This window comes from Ambystoma mexicanum, chromosome 3p, assembly GCF_040938575.1.
Source record: "Ambystoma mexicanum isolate Mex_15411 chromosome 3p, UKY_AmexF1_1, whole genome shotgun sequence".
Taxonomy (NCBI): domain Eukaryota; kingdom Metazoa; phylum Chordata; class Amphibia; order Caudata; family Ambystomatidae; genus Ambystoma; species Ambystoma mexicanum.
Genome location: NC_090925.1, coordinates 738,224,235 through 738,245,983, shown reverse-complemented (window position 1 = coordinate 738,245,983; position 21,749 = coordinate 738,224,235). Strand labels below are relative to the sequence as shown.

General features: G+C 50.7%; 1 protein-coding gene across 1 annotated transcript in view; it reads right to left on the bottom strand.

Annotated features, from left to right (window-relative positions):
• SRCAP (Snf2 related CREBBP activator protein) overlaps nucleotides 1-21,749 on the bottom strand; it is a 2,075,623-nt gene that overhangs the window by 1,105,236 nt on the left and 948,638 nt on the right. Inside the window, exons 11-12 of the mRNA XM_069651627.1 lie at nucleotides 19,832-20,049; nucleotides 278-455 (exon numbers count right to left, since the gene is read on the bottom strand). Of these exons, the coding sequence (XP_069507728.1) occupies nucleotides 278-455; nucleotides 19,832-20,049 (396 nt within the window). The remainder of the gene's footprint in view (nucleotides 1-277; nucleotides 456-19,831; nucleotides 20,050-21,749) is intronic.

Genomic DNA, 21,749 nt, shown 5'->3' with positions numbered 1-21,749 from the left:
CTACCCAAGTATGCAGTACAAGTCTATACTAAAAGTTGGAGTTTACTGTATTGCCTAAGGTATAGTTTTATAAAGCCTCCTGTGTGGACTGTCCCAACAGTCAAAAAGTGTCATCTTAAATACTTAAAGAGGATTAAAAGACTCTGGAAAAAAAGAGATTGAAAATAAATGTTATGCCAAAAATTGAAGGAAAAAAAAAAGCGTTCTCAGATCCTCATCACAAAGGATACAAGATCACAGAGCACGATGAAAGCCCCCCCTGGCCCTGTGTCCTTACCCTTCTCAATGGCCAAATGCGCCAACAGTGAAATGGTCTGAATGGTTTTGCCGAGCCCCATCTCATCAGCCAGTATCCCATTGAGCTTCTTCTCGTACATTGTAACCAACCAGTCCAGTCCAATGTGCTGGTATTCTCGGAGCTTCCCTTGAAGAAGGAATGGCACTGGCGTCTTCACCTAGGAAGAGAAATTCAACATAAATGCTTTAGAGACAAACAGCCTTAGCCCAGGGGTAAAAAATAAACACTAGGGCATCATGGAAGGCAGAGGCTTAAATAGTTGGCATGATCATCTGCAGACAGCAGAGAAAATATTCAGGTAAAAGAAAAATCGGGCAACAAGCATATGCACTGCAGATGCTGACAACACTACAAATGTGGTGTGTGGCACAGCCCATCACTAAATTAATTCCAGCCATTTCTCTCACCCCAATATCCCCCACTGAATAGGTCCTCAGAATCCCACCCATAAAAGTAATCACCACCAACCAAGGACATCAATTGTTGTGCTGATAGCAGCCAGTCCACAGGCATACAAGTGTGTGAGATGAGCCCATGACGATCTAGGTTAGCCCAACACTCCCAACTACACAGAAGGGCGCTGTCAACCCATAACTAATCAAATGTGTTGGGGTGGTCAGGAAAGCTCCCACAGCCGAGAGGTTTATATTGTGCGCGCCCTATTAGTGAATGGGGGTGCGGCGAACATGGTGGTGTAATTTCATATGTATTCAGTGTATTTAATTATGAATGGGATATGTTACTTTACTGTTCATTTTTGGTTAACGTTGATGTCTATTAGATTGCACGCACTTAGAAAGATAAAATGCGGAAACCACAAAATGCACCATAAATACGATTCAGACATAATGTGTTATGGAGTGGCCAGAAACAGGCAATGAGGAGCTTTCATAATGCACATGCGAGAAAGGGGGCAAGTCCTGAAGAACCCACTGTAAATTAAAGCTAGTATTTATTAAACATGCATGCACACTGAGAAAACGCATAAAGAGGATTTATAAATCTGTATGTAGTGGGTATTGATTAATTCATTCAGACTTACAGTTTGTGCGATGAATTTCAGGAGGCTGGGAAAGTCTAGTTCTGCAGGCTTGGGGGTTGTCGGAGAGAATCAATGAGCAACCAAGTAGATGATCAGCCATTGAGCAGGACAAGGTGTAATCTCATTCAGTGCATTGAAGTCTTGCAGAGGGATCTTGCCATCTGTTTGATCAGCAATGACTGTGGGGTGAAATGGTGCCAGAGTCCATGGTGTTCTATACTAAATTATTTTCTCAGAGTGGAACTAGAGGCCATGCTTGATTAAAATGGTATTCTTATAAATTAAAATGTTTCAATGGAGTCAGTAAACTGGGACGGATGAGATAGCTATCACTAGTTCAAAGAGAACTTGTTTACTCAGCCTTCTTCATATCGCTTGAAGTATCCAAGCGAACCATGTGCAATTAGGGTTAGGGCTAAAAAGGCTCAGGCCAGTTGTTACTAGTAATGAATTATGTTGGCACATAAATGTTTAACTATTTGATGATGCCATGACCTACCAGGGACAAATCCTAAAAGGAAGTGTGTTCTAAACACGAGCTGAAGATGGTAGTTAAGATACCAGCTGCCAATGAGAACGCTGGAATTGGAGAAATATGGGATTTCTTTGAATAGGTTTTTGTCCAATCACATGCAGGGGTGGATTGTAAAAGTATCTGGAAGTGTTTTAACTTTTGCAAAATGGTATATAGAATGTTAACTCAGGTGGTCTATGGAAACTAGGGTTAGTTTGGTTCTGCAGGTCCATTTAACTGCTCCCTGTATGATTGCACAAACTTTATTTACGTACAAAACGTGTACTCATTCCTCAGGTGGTGAGCCCGCTTATGTTAAAGTGATTAAGGGGCCCGCCCCCACAAATTTGGCGAGCTGAGTAGGAGTCCAGGATTTCCAGGACCTGGGGGTCTTCTGTTCGCACCACTCAGCTGTGGGGACCAGTCTTCCGTGCACAGTGAAAAAGAGGTCTGAGGCCGCCATATTGGTTAAAGGTCTGTCTACTCCCCAGGGATGTGGTGCTGTGGCCCAGATGTGCAGGATGACTTGACTTACTCAACATCAGAGCTCTACAAGTGCATTTGAGTGTACTTTTGGAGGTAAATCAAGGGGGAAATAGGGGTAAAAGAGGATTGTTTCTTTGATTTAAGGAGTTTGGTAAGGGTAAGTTTGGAGTCCGTTTGTGAAATTGAGGTTGCAGGGACTGGAAAAGTGGATGATTTACTACTTTCACCCAAGGTGTTGCTGACCTCTCTAACCACACCTTCGCCACTGGCCCTTTGCCCTACCCCTCAAGCACTCCCTTGTGCAACCTCTTAAAAAAGCCTTCTGCTGACTCCTCCTGCCCGGCTATAACCCTATTTCCAATACCCCCCTTCCTGTGTAAACTATTGGAGAAGACGGCTCTCCCGCAACTGACCCTCGACACTGATCTTGTTGGTTGTCTTCATGACCATCAATCTGGATTCCGGGCATCCAGAGGCATAGAAGCTGCTCTCCTGAACACTTGTGAAACATGCTTGCAAACCTTGATTCCAACTCTCCTGCCGTTCTCATTCCCCTTGATCTCTCTTATGCCTTTGACATGGTCAAACATTCCAATTCCATGACACCCTCGACATCACTGACCGGGCACTGGATTGACTGACCTCTTTTCTCACTAACCACCCTTCCAAGCAGCAATTGGGACCTATCCCAGCCGCCACCTCTCTCCTACTGTGGCGTCCGCCAGGGATCTGTCCTATCGCCATGTCTCTTCAATATACATCTTGCCCCTCTTGCTCACCTGATTTCCTCCTCCTCTTCTCATGTCCAGTGTTATGCCGATGACACACCGCTCTACTACAAACCTACCGCTAGTAACTCCTCTTCCGCCTCGCTGATACCAGACTGTCCACCATTCAGGCATGGTGCGCAGCCAACAATCTATGCCTTAATACCAGGAAGAGAGATCCTTCTGATTGGGACATTTAGGTTACGCGCTCACATCTGTTCTGACAAATAGTGGTGTTTTAACTCAGACTTGTCTAAAAGTTATTAAGGGAGGTGTGTGTACTTTACTTGACTGTGTTTTAACTTGCTTTTGATTGAGAGTGCAAGTATATTGCCTAAAGTGGGTTTTAAATAAATAATTATATACTTTTTATACAAAGCTCTGGTCAGTGTTTGTTTGCTCTACTGTGTTTTTAGTCCTATTGTGTATACTCTATATACTGCCCTACTCTTCTTGGGAGAGGTCTGACTGCTCAGCCACAGCTACCAGGTAAATCTGGGTGGTGCAGACTGCTACCAATTGGGTTTACTGCTTACTCCTGTAGTCTTAAACGTTTTGCAGTGTTCCCCAAGGGAACTGCACAGGATTCTGCATAACAGGCCCAGGCGATGATGGGCCCATGGTGGAAGGCCGGCGGGGCAGGGGACCTCTCGTAGCACCCCGCAGGTTAAAGTCCAAGGGTGGGAAGGGGGTGTTTGATGTCCCACAGGCTAGGCTCCAGGCCCGGGGGGCTGGCGCAGTGCCCCGTCACCTCACTTCCCCCAAGTGCGGCTCTCCCCCTTTGTGGAAAGCCGCGGTTTGATGGGCTGGAGCAAGCACGGCGGCCACCTCTCTGATGTTGGTGTGGACGTCAAGGGAGCCTCCGCAGTCTGCGCTGGTCGTTGGGCAGGGGCGGGGAATTCAGTCGTCCAGTTAGGGGTAGACGTGGATCCCCTGCAGGCGCAGCCGTGCCGCCACTGGTACCAGACACTTGGTGAATACCCTGGGTGCCAACTTTAATCCGAACTGCAGGGCTCTGAATTGGTAGTGGCGTCCCTGAACAACGAACCTGAGAAACTGTGTCCTTTTAGAATGAGGATGTGGAAGTAAGCATCCTCCAAGTCCAACGACGATAGAAAGTCGCCCTCCTCCAGCTGTCCCAGCACATGCTGGAGGGTGACCATCCTAAATTTCTGCGCCTTGATTTATTTGTTTAACCGACGCAGGCCCAGGATGGGGCGCCAACCGCCTGTCTTCTTTCTGACGAGGAAGTACCTTGAGTACACTCCGGAGCCCTGGAGCCTCCTGGGGACGAGCTCTATGGCACCTTTCTTGAGCATCGCCCTTACCTCCAACAGCAGTTGAGGGACGTGATTCTCCTTCCTGGCCACAGGAGGAATGCAAGGACACTTCTTTTGGAATTCCAGCGAGTGCCCGTTGGCCAGGGTGTCCAGCACCAAACGGTCGGTGGATATGGACTCCCACACGCTGACGAACTTCGTCAGCCGGCCTCCCACTGGGGTGCTTCGGTGGGGGCCCGACGCCACGGCCGGTTCAGTCTTGCTTGGAGGAGGCCTTGCCGCCTTGGCCTCCTTGAAGACGACGGCGGGATCCCCCTTGCTTGCCGCAACCTCTGTAGGCCTCCTGGGACGAGGAGCGGGCCGTCTGGCGGTATGTGGAAGAGCCACCGCTGGATCCCTTGGAGGCACCCTGTCTGCCTCCGGAGCTCCGAAAGGGCCGTCGTTGAAGTACCCCAAGGGCCCGGGCCGTCTGAGTCGGTCTTGATGGCCTGGAGCGACTCGTCCACTGTCTTCCCAAAAAGGTTGTTGCCGTCGAACGGCATATCCAACACTTGGTCTGGACGTTCTGGTGAAAGTCCGTCGCCTTGAGCCATACTCGTCTGAGGCAAACCCCGTTGCCCAGTTGGCGAAATCCGGTAGCGGCAATGTCCGTTGCCACCGTTATGGCGTGATCCGACGCCACCTCTCCTTCCTGCAGAATATGTAGGGCCTCCGCCCTCTTGTCATCTGGTAGGAAGTCTAGCAGGGGAGCTATCTTGAACCAAAGCTCCCTGTCGTAGCGGGCCATGATCGCTAAGGCATTGGCCGCCTTAATCGTCGTCGCAGCCGACGAGATGACTCGTCGTCCCATGGAGTCCAACTTCTTGCCCTCGCTGTCCGGCAGGGAAGTGGAAGTTGAAGCCGCTGCACCCACTGCTTTCTTCTTGGCCGCTACCGAGACGACAGAGTCTGGCGTGGGCTGGGCCCTGAGGCACAAGGGGGCGGCATCGGGGACTCGGTACTTCTTCTCGTACCTGTCCCACTTGGCAGGTGTCGTGAAAGGGTTCTTGAGGATAGCCAGCCCCTCGTCCCAGATGTTGTCGAGCAACGGCACCGCGAGGACCGTCTTCCTCTTGGTCTCTCGTCGTTGGTAAAGAAACCCTTCCTTTTTCTGTTCTTCAGGGCAGAGCTGGAAGAGCTTGGATGCCCTGCTTATCATGGCGTGAAAGGAGGCAATTACATCGGATGGAGAAGCCCGAGGGGAGGGGGGTGATGACGGGATGTCCGTTGTGTCATCGCCACCGTCGTCCGTCCCCGTAGCTGTATCCGTCGCCGTATCATCTCCAGGGTCCGGCGAGGGGGATGAGGGGTCCACAGGCCACACGGGCACGAAGGGAGGAGCGGGGTGGACTCTCCTCCGCTTGTTCGGAGGGCTTCCCGACGGGCCTGGTTCTGGATCCTTCGTCGGGGTCCGTGGTAACCTCGTCCTTATCTCAGTACATAAGGACTGGATCGCCAACAAAATGGCCGCCGAGCTATCCTGGGGCTCGGATAATGGCTGCGACGGATGGGATGGCCGCTCCACTAGGCCCTCTTCGTCGCCATCATCGCTATCTTCGATCACATCAGCGGGAACCGTCCCCTGGGATCGAACCTTTTCGAACTTATCGTTGAGGCCTATGAACCTCTCGTTGAGGCCCTTCCCGGTTTCCACCAGATCCTCCTCAGAGGCTGATTCAGAGTTTGTAATGGCCACCGGCGCACCCCCTCCCTCTATTTCCGCTGGGAACTTCAAGGTGGGTCTTAACGATGGGCTGGAAATAGGATTCCCTCCGCGGTGGCAGGGATACTCTGGGCCCAGAGGCCGTTTCCACTGGCTTAGTCTCAGCCGGCTTCGCCAGGGTCGCAGCGACCACTTCGATAGAGGTCTTTGCCGGCTGGATCAAAGCCCTCACCACCTTAGGTGCGTCCTGGGCCTTCGCCTTGGTGGGAGGGTCAGCGCCTCGCTCTCCTTCGGGCCCCTTCGAGATCGACCGGGGCCGCTCCAGCAGCTTACCCGGGTTCTCGGACTTCCTCTTCCCCGAACCAGAGCGTTGGCTCGTGGCTGAACGTGGCAGGGAAGTCGCGCCCTGCCTGGCAGCCGAAGAGCCCGACCTTTCGGCACTCCCGGTGCCCGCGGACTCGCGGTGCTTGGCCTTCTGTTGGGCCCCCGTCGCCAGGGCGCCCTCACAGGACTTAGAAGCCCGCTCAGACTTTTTCTTCGCCTTCTCACCTGCTGTGCCCTTCTCCAGCCAGGCGGTGAGGCGGGAACGACGATCTTGTTTGGTCCGTTCTGAAAGGTTATTGCAGAACGCACTGTCCTTCTCCACGTGCGTCTTGTCCTCATGAAGGCAGTAGAGACATCTCAAATGCTCGTCCTCCTTGAAAACATTTTGTAATCTGCATCCAGGGCAGTACCTGAACAGCTTGGATCATGGCGTCGAGCTTCCCTTGTCCTGGGCCATGTCTGTTGAGGTAGGCCGCAGATCTTCCGGAACCCTCCAAGAAGCGTAAACTCGACGAAAACTTCACCCTTGAGGGGCATAGAATTCCGAAACGGGTCCCCGTTGTCGGAAGTAGAAACGGTGGAGCTTGAGGCTCGATTAAACCAAAAAAAGAGAAAATCTCCTGAAAAAGCGCGAAAACGCAGCAAAAACGAGAGCTAAAGCACGAGGACTCCAAACACTTGAACGTTTTGGTAAAAATCTGAGGATGGCTGCCAGAGGCGGGGCTTAGGGAGAGGGCAGTCATTGGCTGGGGGCAGTATGACCCAGAGATCAGTGATTGGTTACTACTAAGAAAGACAGATCAGAAACGAAACTGATAGTGATTTTTTCTTTACCGAGGATTCCCAGCCTGACGACGGGGAATATTCATGAGCATGTGAATCCATGCCAGACCCCATGCTGGAGAAACCCCTTGACCCCTCTGCGATGCAGGAACCAATTCTATAGCCCCTTTTTGTAGCATAAGCACCACCTCCTGTTGCAACACGCTCAGGTGGGGTTGAGCCAAAAAAAGCTGGTGGAACATGCGGAGGGTTGCTATTGAATTGCAGGGAATGCCCAAACCTTACGGTGTCCAGCACCCACTGATCTGTGGTTATTTGCTCCCATTCTTCGACACAATGCGATACACTGCCTCCCAGGACGTTCTGACGCCGTCATTGCTGGTCTTTGGCCTGCGTATCTCTCGACGACGAGTAGCCCGTCCTCTGCCTGGAGGTCTGGTAGTCTCGGTGTCGTTTTGCGGCTTGAGAAGCCCGTCTGTAGCCCTGCGAGGAGTACGCCGGCCTATTGAAAGACCTGTCCCTTGATGTCGAGAATCGGGTGTTCCCTGATGCTCCCCTAAAGGGGCGAAAACAACGAAAATTCCTTCCACTCTGGAGGGCACCCAAAGAATGCGCAGTGTCAGAGTCCTCCTTCATGCCCTTTAAGGCCTCATCCACCTTTTCGCCGAACAGAAGGTCTCCCTCAAAGGGCATATCCAGCACCTTGTATTGCACCTCAGGTCTAAAGTTGGTGCATTTAAGCCACGCTGGTCTTCGTAGAACCAGCCCGTTGTTGACTTGCTTAAATCCTGATTCTGCGAGGTCCACCGCAATGTTTATAGAATGTTTTGAGGCCTCTTCACCGTCTCGGACGAGTAACATCGCCACTTTCTTGTGTTCTTCTGGGAGATGTTCTAGTATGGGTGCCAACCGGTGCCACATCTCTCTATCATAACTGGCCATTATAGCCAGAGAGTTGGCCGCATTCACTGTCGTTGCACCCACCAACAACACCTTCTTTCCAAAGGCATCTGGTCTCCTGGCCTCGTTCTCCAGAGGAGTCGTGCATTTGTGCTGGGACCTTGCTTTTCTCGCCACAGCCGCTGACACCACCGACTCAAGGGGCTGGTTGGGAGGACAGACATTTGGGGGTGGATTCTGGAGCCTTAAATTTCTTCTCTAGCCTACCTTTTATTATGGGCTCCGAGGAAGGATGACGCATCGTCTGTAAACCCTCCTGCCACACATGATCCAGGATGGGTACTGAGAACACCGACCTCCTTCTCTTTCCCATGTGGTCGAATAGAAAACAGTCTTTTTTCTCTTCCTCCTGGGCCAATCGGAATTCGGTACACGCTTTGCTCATCATGGCATGGAACGACCCAATGTCGTCCGGGGGAGACTGCTGAGATGGGCTCCTTGGGGCTTCGAATTCTGCCTCCGACTCCCAGGTTGGATCCCTAGAGGGGGATAACAAAACATCTGATAAGGACCTTCTGTCTGAGTCTGAGTCCGGCAGCTCTCCTTCCTCCTGGCGTGCACCTGTGAGGTCCTCCCATGCCAGTACAGTCATCGACATCGTCGGAGTTGGTCGACGGGAAGGGCCATGTTCGTCGAAGGTCGATATGGTCAGAGCTGCCACTTGAGGCAATTTCTCATCCAATTTCTTTAACAAGGTCTGCAATGTGGATAGAACTTCCAGTGATAGAACAGACTGCGGGTTAAGAAGAGGTGTTGTAACCGGGATATTAGTCCCGCTGGAAAGAGTCAGCTTGCTAACCTCTTGTTACCTGAGCTCTGCAGGCCCAGCTATCCTCTCACACTCCTCATCCACAGAGGACACAGACAAGGCTGCCTCCTGTTGCAGCATGGATTCCGGTAAAACCGGGTCGAATACCTCCGGTCACCAGGCCTCCTGCGGGATCTACGTCGACGAGGCTAAAGTTTGGCCAGCCGTCGTCGTAGCCACCACCTGCGGTATAACAATAGACAAAGCCAACTGCGTCATTGGTAGTGAAGGAGTCGACAATCGCCCTGCCGTCGACGACTGTTATCTGCACCGCTCCCTGAGGCGTTCCCGCCTTTTTTGAACTTGACCTGTGCTTCTCAGACTCTCGACTCGAGGATGATCTATGGTGATCACCTGTGGAGGATCTCCACTTTTCCTTTTTCTCCTTTTTTACCTTTTTCGACGATGATGATGATGGTTTCTTCAGTGACGATTCCCTTGCAGAATGTTTTCCTGAAGACCCCTTCTACGCAGGGTGTGGTTTCTTCACCGGGGGTTCAGCCGATGCCGAACGGCGGGGGCCCCTGAGGATTTTGATGTCGTGGAGCCTACCTCCCAAGGCGGGTATGCACCCTCTCCGTCGCTCAACCAGGCCACCAACCGCCGACTCCGGTCTTAAAGAGTCTTTTGGGAGAAGCCCTTACATATGTCGCACTTGTCTGCCGAGTGGTGAGGGTGTAGACAATATATGCAGTCCATATGTCCATCCCCCTCATACACTTTTCAGCCTGCATGTAGCACACGGGCAGAACAGAGCTTTTCCAGACAACAGGAAAAAACCACAACGAACAACCTTGACAAAATAGTAGATGACGCAAGGTGATCCCACTACTTTGGAAGATGGTTGAAATCTGAAGAGAGCCGCGGGGGCAGGGCATTTATACCGCCACGTCCGATTGGGGCATGCGTGAGCAGCCCAAAAACAACATGGGTAGGACACAAAATTTTTGAAGTTTTCCTATGGAAAAACGGCTTTATAAGTGTACCGAGGGTTCCCAGTCTGACGACGGGGAATATTCTAAGCATGTGAATCCTTGAAAGATCCAATGCTGGAGAAGGGAATAGTTTCTTACCTGTAACTCCATTTCTCCAGCATTGGTATCTTTCATGGATTCACATGCTTGGAATATTCCCCGTCGTCAGGCTGGGAATCCCCGGTACATTATATAGACCCTTTCCCGTAGGAAAACTTTTTCGACGCTTATGCGTCCTATCCACCTCGTTTTGTATCATGCGTGCCCGCGCCGTCAGGACGCCATGATATAAATACAGGACCCGACCCCCGCGCTCCCTCAGATTTCGGCCCCCAAAGTAGTGGGGGAACCAGTTTGCATGGCCAGTGGAGGCAGGCGGGCGCATGTGAATCCATGAAAGATACCAATGCTGGAGAAATGGAGTTACAGGTAAGAAACTATTCCCTTCTCCAGCATTGGATCTTTCATGGATTCACATGCTTGGAATAGATTACATAGCAGTACCATCCCGAAAAGAGGAGGCGTGCATGCAAACTCACATACTTTCCTCACAATGCCCGTTCCCTATGGTCATGTACCCATCAGCAATTGTTAACATAGAAAACGAACAATATTCAATCATAATTGCAACAAGATCTAACCCCTCAACCGGGGCTTACCTTATTGGAATAGGTGTCGAAGCACCGCCTGTCCCATCCAAGTATCTTCGGCATGTTGTTGTGACAGGCAGTAATGGCGGGTAAAAGTGTGTGTAGCCGCCCAGGTAGCCGCCATGCAGATGTCCCCCAGAGGGACTCCAGACCACAGCGCCGTCGACGATGCCGCCGCTCTAGTTGAATGAGCTCTTGGGCGTCGCAGAAGAGGCTTCCGAGCCTTGGAATGGCAGTACGAAATGGTAGACGATACCCATCTTGACAGTCCTTGCTTTGAAATGGCTTTGCCTTTAGCACCCAGACCATAGGCCACGAACAATTGCCTCGTTTTCCTGAAAGGTTGCGTGCGATGAAGATAAAACTTGAGAGCCCTCTTCACGTCTAATGTGTGTAACGTGCGTTCCGCTCCCGAGCATGGTTCTGGAAAAAACGTAGGTAAGACAATAGAGGAATGTTTATGGAACACTGAAGGAGCTTTCGGTATAAACTGTGGGTTAGTGGCAAGGACCACCTTGTTCTTAAAAAATCTTAAGTATGGTGGGTCTACCATTAGAGCTTGGATTTCCGAAATACGTCGGGCTGAAGTGATGGCCACCAGGAAGGCCAATTTCCAAGACAAAAACTTTAGAGACCACGATGACATTGGTTCAAAAGGAGGTTTCATAAGAGACGCTAACACCAGATTGAGGCTCCACACCGGAGGAAATCTCTTCTCGGGAGGAAAACTCCTGAACAGCCCTTTAAGGAAGTGCTTAATCAGGCGGTCGCTGAATAATGGTGCGGAATGTCTTTGACGTGTAAACCTGGAGATGGCGGCCAGGTGTACTTTTATCGACGACACCGATAAGCCCTTTTGGGCTAAGAACAGCAAGTATGGAAGGAGCTGTTCCGGCGTAATTGACTGCGGAACCAAACCTGGTTGATCCCCACACCACTGACAGAAACTCCTCCATTTGTACGAGTATGAAGTGTTTGTGGAAGGTGCTCTTGCCGCTTGCAGAATACGACGACACTCCTCCGGAATCGTTAGCTGGCCAAATTCGGCGAAGTCAGGAGCCAGGCCGTCAACTTGAGGCTGTCCGGGTCGTGATGCCAGACGATACCCTCCTGTCGAGACAGAAGGTTGGGGATCTTCCTGAACCTCATTGGCTCCGCCGCCGCTAAGTGCAGCAGGTCTGAGAACCACACCTGTCTGGCCCAATACGGGGCCACCAGAATCACCCGACATGGGTACTTGAGGATCCATTGCAACGTCCTCCGGATAAGAGGAAAAGGAGGGAATGCGTACAGGAATTTGTTCGTCCATGGGAAGGAGAATGCATCCCCCAGTGAGCCCTGCTGAGGCCATCTGCTTGCATACTGCGGGCATTTCCTGTTGTCCTTCGTCGCGAACAGATCGATGGAAGGATGTCCCCACTTCATGAATACACTTTGTAGTTGCTGGTCGTTCATCACCCATTCGTGAACTTCGTTCATTTCCCTGCTGAGGGCATCTGCCTCCACATTTCTCACACCTGGCAGGTGGAACGCCAAGATTAGTATGTTGTGTTGCAGGGCCCAATGCCAGATTTTCTGTGCCTCCGTCGACAGGGACCTGGAACGTGTTCCTCCTTGTTTCCTTAAGTAAAACATTGTAGTCGTGTTGTCCGTCATGACACGCACCACAGAGTCTCTCAGTTGCGGAAGAAAAGATTTTAGAGCCCACCGCACTGCTCTCAGTTCTAGCAGGTTGATATGCAGGGAGGACTCTTGTAACGACCACCGGCCTTGTACCTGTAACGTATCCAGATGAGCTCCCCATCCGCTCAGCGATGCATCCGTCACCACCGTCTTCTGGAACTCCGGTTCCACCAGAGGCATTCCTTTCGTTAGATGAGTAGAAACTCTCCACCAACAGAGTGCTTGTACCAGTTGTTCGTCGATGACCAGTCTGTCGCACCAGCGACCCTGGCTCTGCGCCCAACGGTCCGCTAGAAATTCCTGGCAAGGCCTCATAAACAGACGGCAGTTGTTTATCAACGGAATGCAGGATGACATGGTCCCTAGCAGGGACATGTATTTGCGCACCGACACCCTGGTACGGCATCTCCATTCCGACGCCTTGCTTTGTAGCTTCTGTATTCTTTCGCTGGATGGTCTTACAAGGCTTGTGTGCGTACGAAACTCCGCTCCTAGAAAGACCAAGGTCCTCGAAGGCTCTACGGAGGACTTGCTGAAGTTTATCGCGAAGCCCAGTTCCTGTAAGAGGGACATCGTGGCCCCCAGACTGTTTCGTGTTTGTTCCATGGACGAGCCTCTGACCAGCCAGTCGTCTAGATAGGGAGACATGGTGACCGTCCTTCCTTAAATGGGCCGCTATGGGGGCCAAGCACTTGGTGAACGTCCTGGGGGAGGACTTGAGACCGAACGGGAGGACCTTGAACTGAAAATGCTTTCGCCCGACGACGAACCTTAAATATCTCCTGTGTCGTGGACGTATTGGGATATGAAAATATGCGTCCTGAAGGTATAGCGACGACAGATAATCCATGGGTTGCACTGACCTGATAACCTCCTGGAGCTTTAGCATTTTGAATTTTGAGCTCTTTAGCCATTTGTTGAGTACCCTCAGGTCGAGAATGGGCCTCCATTTTCCATTTGGCTTCTTGACGACGAAGAACCGGGAATAAACCCCTTGTCCTTCCTGTGCCACAGGAACCCGTTCTACCGCTCCTTTTTGTAGCATAAGCGCCACCTCTTGTCTTAGAACTCGAAGGTGGGGCTGGGCCGAAAACACTGGCGGAAGACTTGGGGGCTTGTTTTTGAATTGCAGCGCATGACCCATGCGAATCGTGTCCAGAACCCATCGATCTGTGGTGATGCATTTCCATTGGTCGATATGATGAGAGACTCGACCCCCCAGGACGTCCCGAAGGCCGTCATTGGTTGCTAGTTTGCTTGTCCTTCGTCGACGAGGGACCCGAGCCTCGTCGTCTGGAGGCTTGATAATCTCTGCCTCTACGTGCCGACTGGGATGCCCGTCTGTAACCTTGTGAGGAGTACGAGGGCCTATTAAATCCACGGCCCCTAGAGGCTCCAAACCGGGAGTTTCCGGAGGCACCCCTGAAGGGGCGAAAAGAGCGAAAACTTCTACCTGTCTGGAGGGCGGCAAGAGACCTAGCGGTATCCGTGTCTTCCTTCATCCCCTTCAAGGCTTCATCTACCTTGTCTCCAAACAGATGTTCTCCTTCACATGGCATGTCTAGAACTTTGTACTGGACTTCAGGTCTAAAAGTAGTACATTTGAGCCACGCTTGACGAAGTACTACGCCATGATTGATTTGTTTGAAGACTCTGCTAGGTCCACCACAATATTAATTGCATGGTTCGAGGCCTCCTCGCCATCCCGTACTAGCAACATGGCTGCTTTGCGATGTTCTTCCGGCAGATGTTCTAGGATAGGGGCTATTTTATGCCACATCTCCCTATCGTAACGTGATACAATCGCCAAGGAGTTGGCTGCTCTTACCGTCGTGGCGCCGACTGAGAGCACCTTTTTCCCGAAGGCGTCCTGTCTCCTTGCCTCGCTTTCTGGTGGGGTTGAACATTTTTGCTGTACTCTGGCCTTCCTAGCCGCTGCCGCCGATACCACAGAGTCTGACAGTGGCTGTGATGTTAGACATTTTGGAGTGGACTCCGGAGCTTTAAACTTTTTCTCAATACGCCCCTTAATAGCCGGTTCCGAGAACGGATGACGCATCGTCTTGAGGCCTTCTTGCCATACGTGGTCCAGGATTGGGATGGCAAATACCGACTTCCTCCTTTGACCCATGTGATCAAAAAGAAAGCAATCTTTCTTTTGCTCCTCAGGAATTAAGCCGAACTCGGAACACGCTTTTCCCATCATTGCATGAAAGGCTCCCACATCATCCGGAGGAGATGGTTGTGCCTGGCTCCTCGTAGACTCTACCTCTACATCCGAATTCCATGTTGGGTCTCTCGACGGTGACAGGGAGATGTCCGACCCTGAGTCACCTCGTATAGAATCGGACTCCGATAGCTCACCCTCCTCCTGCGCTCGAGGACGATCCTTCACCACCTGGGAGGCCGAGGGGCTTTTGGTCATTGAGCGCGCTGCTTGAGCTTGCTGGTCGACGGAAGGTGCAGAAAATATTGACGATGAAGTGCCAGGCTGAGGGATCTGCGTATCCAGATGCTGCAGGAGCTTCTGAAGTGTATTAAGCACATCCAGAGACAAAACCGTCTGGGGGGTCAGCAACGTCGAGGATAGAGGGACCACACCCCCACTCGCACTCGTCGTCGACGTATTGGAAGGGCGTATGCCCAAGTCCGACGGCTGCATAACCATGCCACATTCTCCTTCCACCGACGACCCAGGCAAGGCCGTGTCTTGCAGCAGGACCTCAGGGGGGGCCGGGTCACAGACCTCTGGCTGCCAGGCCATAGATTGAGTCACCGTCGACGAAAGAATCCCCACCGCTGCTGCCTGAATAGTAATAGGCATCGTCAGCGACACCGGGGTCGACGAGCAAGTAGCCGGCACCGAGCCTTTACACTTCGTAGCGGATGTCGTTGCCGACTTCCCTGCTGAAGCGTCTCGACTCACGGAAGACCTAGGACGGTCCCCTGAGGAGGATTTTGATGCCACTTGCCTCTCCGTCTTAGAGGATGAGGAGGAGGAGGAGGAGGAGGAGGACTTCTTGTGTGATGAGGAAGACCCAGCATGCTTCCCCGTATGCTTGTCCGCAGGGCATTTTTCGACAGGCCGCACCTTCTTCGAGGGGGGTTCCGACCTGCTCCTGGAGGCCGTGGAGCCAACTTCTGATGCCGGATAGGCACCCGCTCCGTCGTTAAGCCAGTCGACCAACCTTCTTTTCCGGTCTTTAAGGGTTTTTTGGGAGAAACCCTGGCATATCTCGCATGTATCCGCTGTGTGGTGCGGGTGGAGACAGTAGATACAATCCATGTGGGCATCACCTTCATAGACTTTTTTGAGTCCACATGTCGCACAAGGACGAAATAACGCTTTTCCGGACATATTTTCTTCAGAATGTAACATCGCCGAAGCGAAAATACAACCTAATTTCAATATGCAGTAACCACGAGGATCCCACTACTTTGAAAGACGGTTGAAATCTGAGGGAGCGCGGGGGCGGGTCCTGTATTTATATCATGGCGTCCTGACGGTGCGGGCACGCATGATACAAAACGAGGTGGATAGGACGCATAAGCATCGAAAAAGTTTTCCTATGGGAAAGGGTCTATATAATGTACCGGGGATTCCCAGCCTGACGACGGGGAATATTCCAAGCATGTGAATCCATGAAAGATCCAATGCTGGAGAAAGTCAATTTCACTTTCCTGCTTTGGGAAACAGTAGTTGATCCCAGAGAAGGTATTTAAAGCTTGGGAAGTCTGAAAGAGTTCCCTGTGCCACTACAGTGAAGGTGTTTTGGGACACAATTGGAAAAGATGATGCCTATGGAGTTGGTTAAATTCCATACCCAAAAGAAAAACACAGAAAACACATTGAATTAAAAAGTTCAAGTCCCAAAGTTTAGCAAAAGAGCTGGAGGGCTCTAAGGTGGGAGGAATTGGCACATTTTTGAGAATTCTCACTAACTGTCCCCCATCCCACCGTCCGTGCCCATCGTCACCATATTGGGATCCATTGGGATCCATCTCATCCCTCGGGGGTTGGGGAGCAGAAGGAGGTGAGGGGTAACAAGGAGGCGGAGGGTGTCTCTTCCTTTTCTTGGCCGGTGGTTCCTCCGTCGCCAGAGGTTCAGCCGGCGCCGCGGGCTGGACTGCAGGCGCAATAGGCATCATTGTCTGCATCTCAGAGACCAGAGTATGCAGTGCATTGAGAATGTCCACCGAGAGATCTGCTGAGGCTGGGGCGGCACCTGAGGTGGAATAGGCAGCTGGGGCGCCGGCAGGGCGCCCAGGCTCTCGTCGCCTTGCTGCTCTTCCTCAACGGTATCCTCGCTCTCATCCCCTTCATCTTCGCCGTCATGCCCTTCGTCGGTGCGCTCGTCGTAGGGCCAGCGCCCTATGTTTTCCTCCTCCTGGACTGTTTGAAGGCAGATGAGCTCCTCCTCTGGGGAGATATCCGTACCCTGGAGTGGCTCTGCGCTCCCCCCCCCTTTCTTTGCTTCCAAAGGGGTAGATCTTGGGGAGATGACCGGCATCATCTTCTCCAGAGTCTTCTCTATGGGCCACAATGCAGCCTCCCTCCTGGGAGGAAGGGATACCCTCACCTTCGGGGTTGAGCCCAGCGGAACCGCCTCAGCGGCCTTTGCTAGAGACGTCACTACCCATCGATGGCAGGCTGGGCTTTTGCCTTGTGTACCCTGCGCCTTCACGGTCAGGACCAGTCCCTTGTCCTGCTTGGCCTTGGGTGTCCAGGACGCCTTGTCCTGCTTAGCCTTCGCCTTAGGGGGAGGGTCACCCCGATGCCCCTTGGCCTTCTGCGGCAGGTTGGTATTGGGCTTCTCCTTGAGTTTGCCCGGATGGTCCGACTTCCTCTTTGCCGACGATCCTGAACGCCGACTAGTGACCAAAGACGCTGGAGACGTCGGATGCGCCCTGGCCATCAGGGAAACCGCTTCAACGGCACTCCCAGGGGCAGTGGACTCACCTTCTCTTGGACCCACGCGAGAGGGTCACCCTCAAAGGTATTAGAAGCCCACTCAACTTTCTTGGAACTTGGGAGGCATGCTCCAGGGACCCACCGAGAGCAGGGGCCTTGACCTGTAGCCACTCCCTCAGCCGCCTATGCCAATCCTTCAGCGTGAGAGGGGGCATCTCCTGGCAAAACGCACAATCTTCCTCCTTGTGCACCGATTACAGGTAGTAAAGGCACTGGGAATGCCTGTCATCCGAGAAGACATTCCGTAAGCCGCAGTCGGAGCAAAACTTGAAAGGCAGGGTTGAATCCTTCTCCTCCGACATGGTCCACGCTGCTTAAGTCTGAAGAATCTTTTGGAATCCTCCACTAAGAAACTCGACAAATTCCACCCTTGAGGGGCGCAGCAGAATCCAAAAAACTGGTCCCTTTTAATCAGAAGGTTGATCGATGGAGCACAAGGCTCAATTGACCGAAAAATAAAGTAAAAACTCTTCCAAAAAGCCACCAGGACTCCCAACACGTGAACATGCGGTAGAAATCTGAAGATGGCAGCCTGAGGAGGGACTTAGGTAGAGGGCAGTCATTGGCTGGGGGCAGTATGACCCAGAACTCAGATATTGGTTGTTAGGAGAAAGACAGTTCAGAAATTATTCAGAAACAGATTTTTTCTTTTAGAGGATTCCCCGCCTGACAACAGGGAATATTCATGAGCATGTGAATCCGTGCCAGATCCCATGCTGGAGAACCCCTCCAGCACTCTATGTAAGATCGTGTGTGCTGAGTCTACAAAGAAAAAAAGTAATGTCAATTTCACTTTACTACACCTACAAACAGTTTATCCAAGAGAAGGTACTTAAAGCTTATAGAAATCCAAAGGTCTCATCTGCGAAACTGCACTGAGGGTGCTTTGTGTAATCCAAAAAGATGAGTTTGCCAGACCCCAAAACCAAAACAAACACAGGGTTCAAATCAAAGAAAAATACATGAGTGGGGAAAAAGGTCTCATACTCTCCAGGATAAAAAATTAAGTCCTATAGTCAAGCAAAGGAGTTAGGGGTCTCTACGGTAGTAGGGAATTAACACAGAATTGAGAAATCTCCCTAACAGTCAAGATCAAAAATAAAAGCAAAACGTTTGGGGTCCATAAAAATGGAAGTAAAAGGTGCAGCAAAGAGAAATCTTTCCTAAAAGAAACCATACCATATTCAGCCTAGTGGCTATGCTTGACATGCACCTACAAACAGTACATTGGATATTCTCAAAGTTGCACCTAGATTCAATACATTGGCTACGTTCAAAATTGCAGCTAGATTCAATATATTGGCTATGGCCAAAATTGCAACTAAATACAATACATTGGCTACGCTCAGTGATGCACTTAGAACAATACATTGGCTAGGCTTGATGATGCATCTAGATTCAGTGCATCCGCTATGCTCACAATTGCACCTACATTCAATATATTGAATGTTCTGAAAATGCAGCACGAAACAATACACTGGCTGCGCTAGAAATGTGACCTACATTCAGCATATTGGATGTTCTTAAAATGCACCAAAAAACAATGCATTGACTATGCTCAGTGATGCACGAGGAACAATACACTGGCTATGCTCGAAATTGCACTTAGATTCACAACATTATCTATACGCATCTAGTGTTTCTAAATTAAGGGGCAGTTCTATCCAAATCAGTAGCATTCTAGTGTTTCTAGATTCATTTACAGTGGGGCAGTGTTGACAGGGGCTCTCCCAATAAAGTAGCCAGAATCGGATATGAATAACTGCACAGCAAACAGTAGTAAAATATGTCGTCCCTTCAATGGGGAGGTGGGGGGGATTTGCAGTAGACCGAGGATAAGGGCCTGGGAGTGCCACCCAGGCACAACAGGCGCATACAAGAAATGGGAGGTGCCTAGTAAGATCCCCATTGCCTTGTGGCCCTTTGTCGGCTGCCCAGGGAGGGCCACTGATGAATGTCGGTTCTGGTCACATGGTTTGTTCAATAACCAATGGCCATGAGGCGGCAGGTTGAGGGGGAGGACTGGAGGGGGTGGTCCATGACTGGTGGATACGGGAAGTGGATGGGCTGGAGCCCTGGTTCAGAAACAAAGGAACAAAAGATAGGCACTCAACAGCTGCAGGTTCTAAAAATCGGTTAGCAGAAATAGGCCCAGTGGTCTGGCTCTGACAGAGAACACAGTGCACAGATTCACTTCCGGTCACTTGGTTTGTTCATAACCAACGGGCATGAGGAGGCGGGTTGGGGGAAAGTCGGTGAGGGGTGGCTGCAGGTAGTTGATTGCATGGGAAGGGACCAGATGGTCAGAAACAAAGAGCAAGAGATGGGCACTGAGCAGCTGCACGTTGTTCTCAAAAGCGGTTAACTGACACTCTTCAGTCTTCCCATGAATTTTGCAGCCAATATTGTACAGACTTCATGATAAACTGAATTTGCAGCAATGTTCCAACATTGCCTCAGATACATAAAAACGATCCTCAAACTGCCTAATTTGAAGTTAACTCTCATTACATTCCGTTTCTCCCCTCCAGATTATGTGCTCATATATCACCTCCCTCAATAGCACCCTTTCATCACACTTCAAATACCTGAGCAGTTGCAAGGGTGTAACCTTTGGGCTGCAGGCTTTCAGCAGTTGCTGCTATGTCAGTTATCTCCTTTTTTGGTCCCAGACTTTCCATGTGAGATTCATTGCCTGGACTGACTTCTGTGCAATCTTCATAACCTTGCAGCAGATACTCCACGCCAATATCTTCGCCCTCATTATCATCTTCAGTCTCACTCTCTTCATTGACAATTGTTGAATCTAGGGATAACATAAGACATTGTTAGGTAATAATTAGTGCAGTCCAACTGGTGGGGGACTACACAAGACATCTCTTCGTATTCAGTAACCCACCTTTTAATATAGGCCTGTACTACACAAGTTGGTAGTGTGACTGAGAAGCCAGGCTCAACTTAAGAGAGGTAATGTGAGCTGTAGAGCTTGTTAGACAGCATCCTGTGCAGTTCCCTTAGGGAGCACTACACAAGATAAGGACTAAAGGTGGGAGCAATAAATCCCATTTGGCATCAGTCTGTACCACAAATGTTTAGTTGTTAGCTGTGGCTGAGCAGTCAGACTTATCTCAAGAGGGAGATGAGCAATATTCAGGGTTTACACATTAGGCACACTAGACTATGGAACAAGGAAACACTGACCAAAACTTAGTAGTTAGAAAATATATATATATATATATTTATTTTATACACCTCTAATCAAACACATGTATCACAAGTATCAGGCAAGTTAAATTAAGTCATGGAAAAATATACACACTCTATATGAATTGTAGACCAAGTGAATCAGAGTGGAAACTGAGCTAAACGGCACAGTGAAAACTACACACAAGAGATCCTCTAACAATTCCTCACAAGGGAGGGAAAGCACACGTTATTCAGAAATAGGTCCTTACACACCCTAGCAACACTTCCCATCAGTTGTGAACCAGTTCAACAAGACAGTGCATCAATATAAGTAATACTTGGAATGAAAACTGAGCAAAATGGCATTTCACAATGATTATGCAGTGGGAAGAAAGTAGTTATAAGAAAGGGGTGCACCACACAGTTCGAATGGAGAATCAATCTCGAGAAAGCAGATCTAACAAATGTGACCAGAGTCAATAGGCCTGTGCCAAAGTCAGTGGTACAGGGCAAGGGCCCAGGAGCAAAATGTTCTCGTAGCTGCAGTCAAGTCTTTGGTTAACGATATTTGAAATGGTGGTTGCAAAAGTTGAAAAGACAATGTTAAGAGAGGGGGGCGGCCAACCCAACAGGTAGGTAAAGGATTTAAAACACCTCTAGCACTACTGCGGAGAAAGGGCGGCCTGGCGGAACAATGTACCTTTAAAGTGACGAAGTAGCTCCTGCGGTGGCGGTTGTTCATGGTAGTTCCTGCAGTTCGAGGGGTCCAGCAGAGGAAGAGAGGCTCTCGGCGTGGAGGAAGGTTCGAGGTACTGCACTACCCAGGGATGAAACCAGCCACGGTGCTGCCAAACGAAGTTTAAAAGGTACGCTCCTTTTAATCACGATCCGGGTCTATAGCTGCCTGGCTATCCGGTCTCCAAGTGCAGGGCACTGGCGATTCGACCACAGCAGGTTCGGGAAGGCGATTGGCAAACTGGTTGGCCCCACAAGCTTAAGGGAAGAAGTTTTTCAGATGAAGATCTCCTCTCGTCGTGTGGAGAAAAGTGGTGAGACGCTGCAGCAGGGCTTCAAAGGTGGTTCAGTCGTTGCAGATGTCTTTGGCTTCTCTCCTCTTCGGCTTCTTAGTTCCAGTGGCAACGTCTTGCTCTTCCAGTCCTTAGGACCCTGCTTTTATGCAAAAAGAGCCCCATTCATACAGCCTAGCTGTCACTCACACAGTGGAGTGGTCATCTTGGCGGGAGAGCCTCCAGCCTATCAGGATAGAGTGCGACATGGGTTGCAGAGGCAACCCTGTCCAGGGGTCCTACTCCCCCTCCC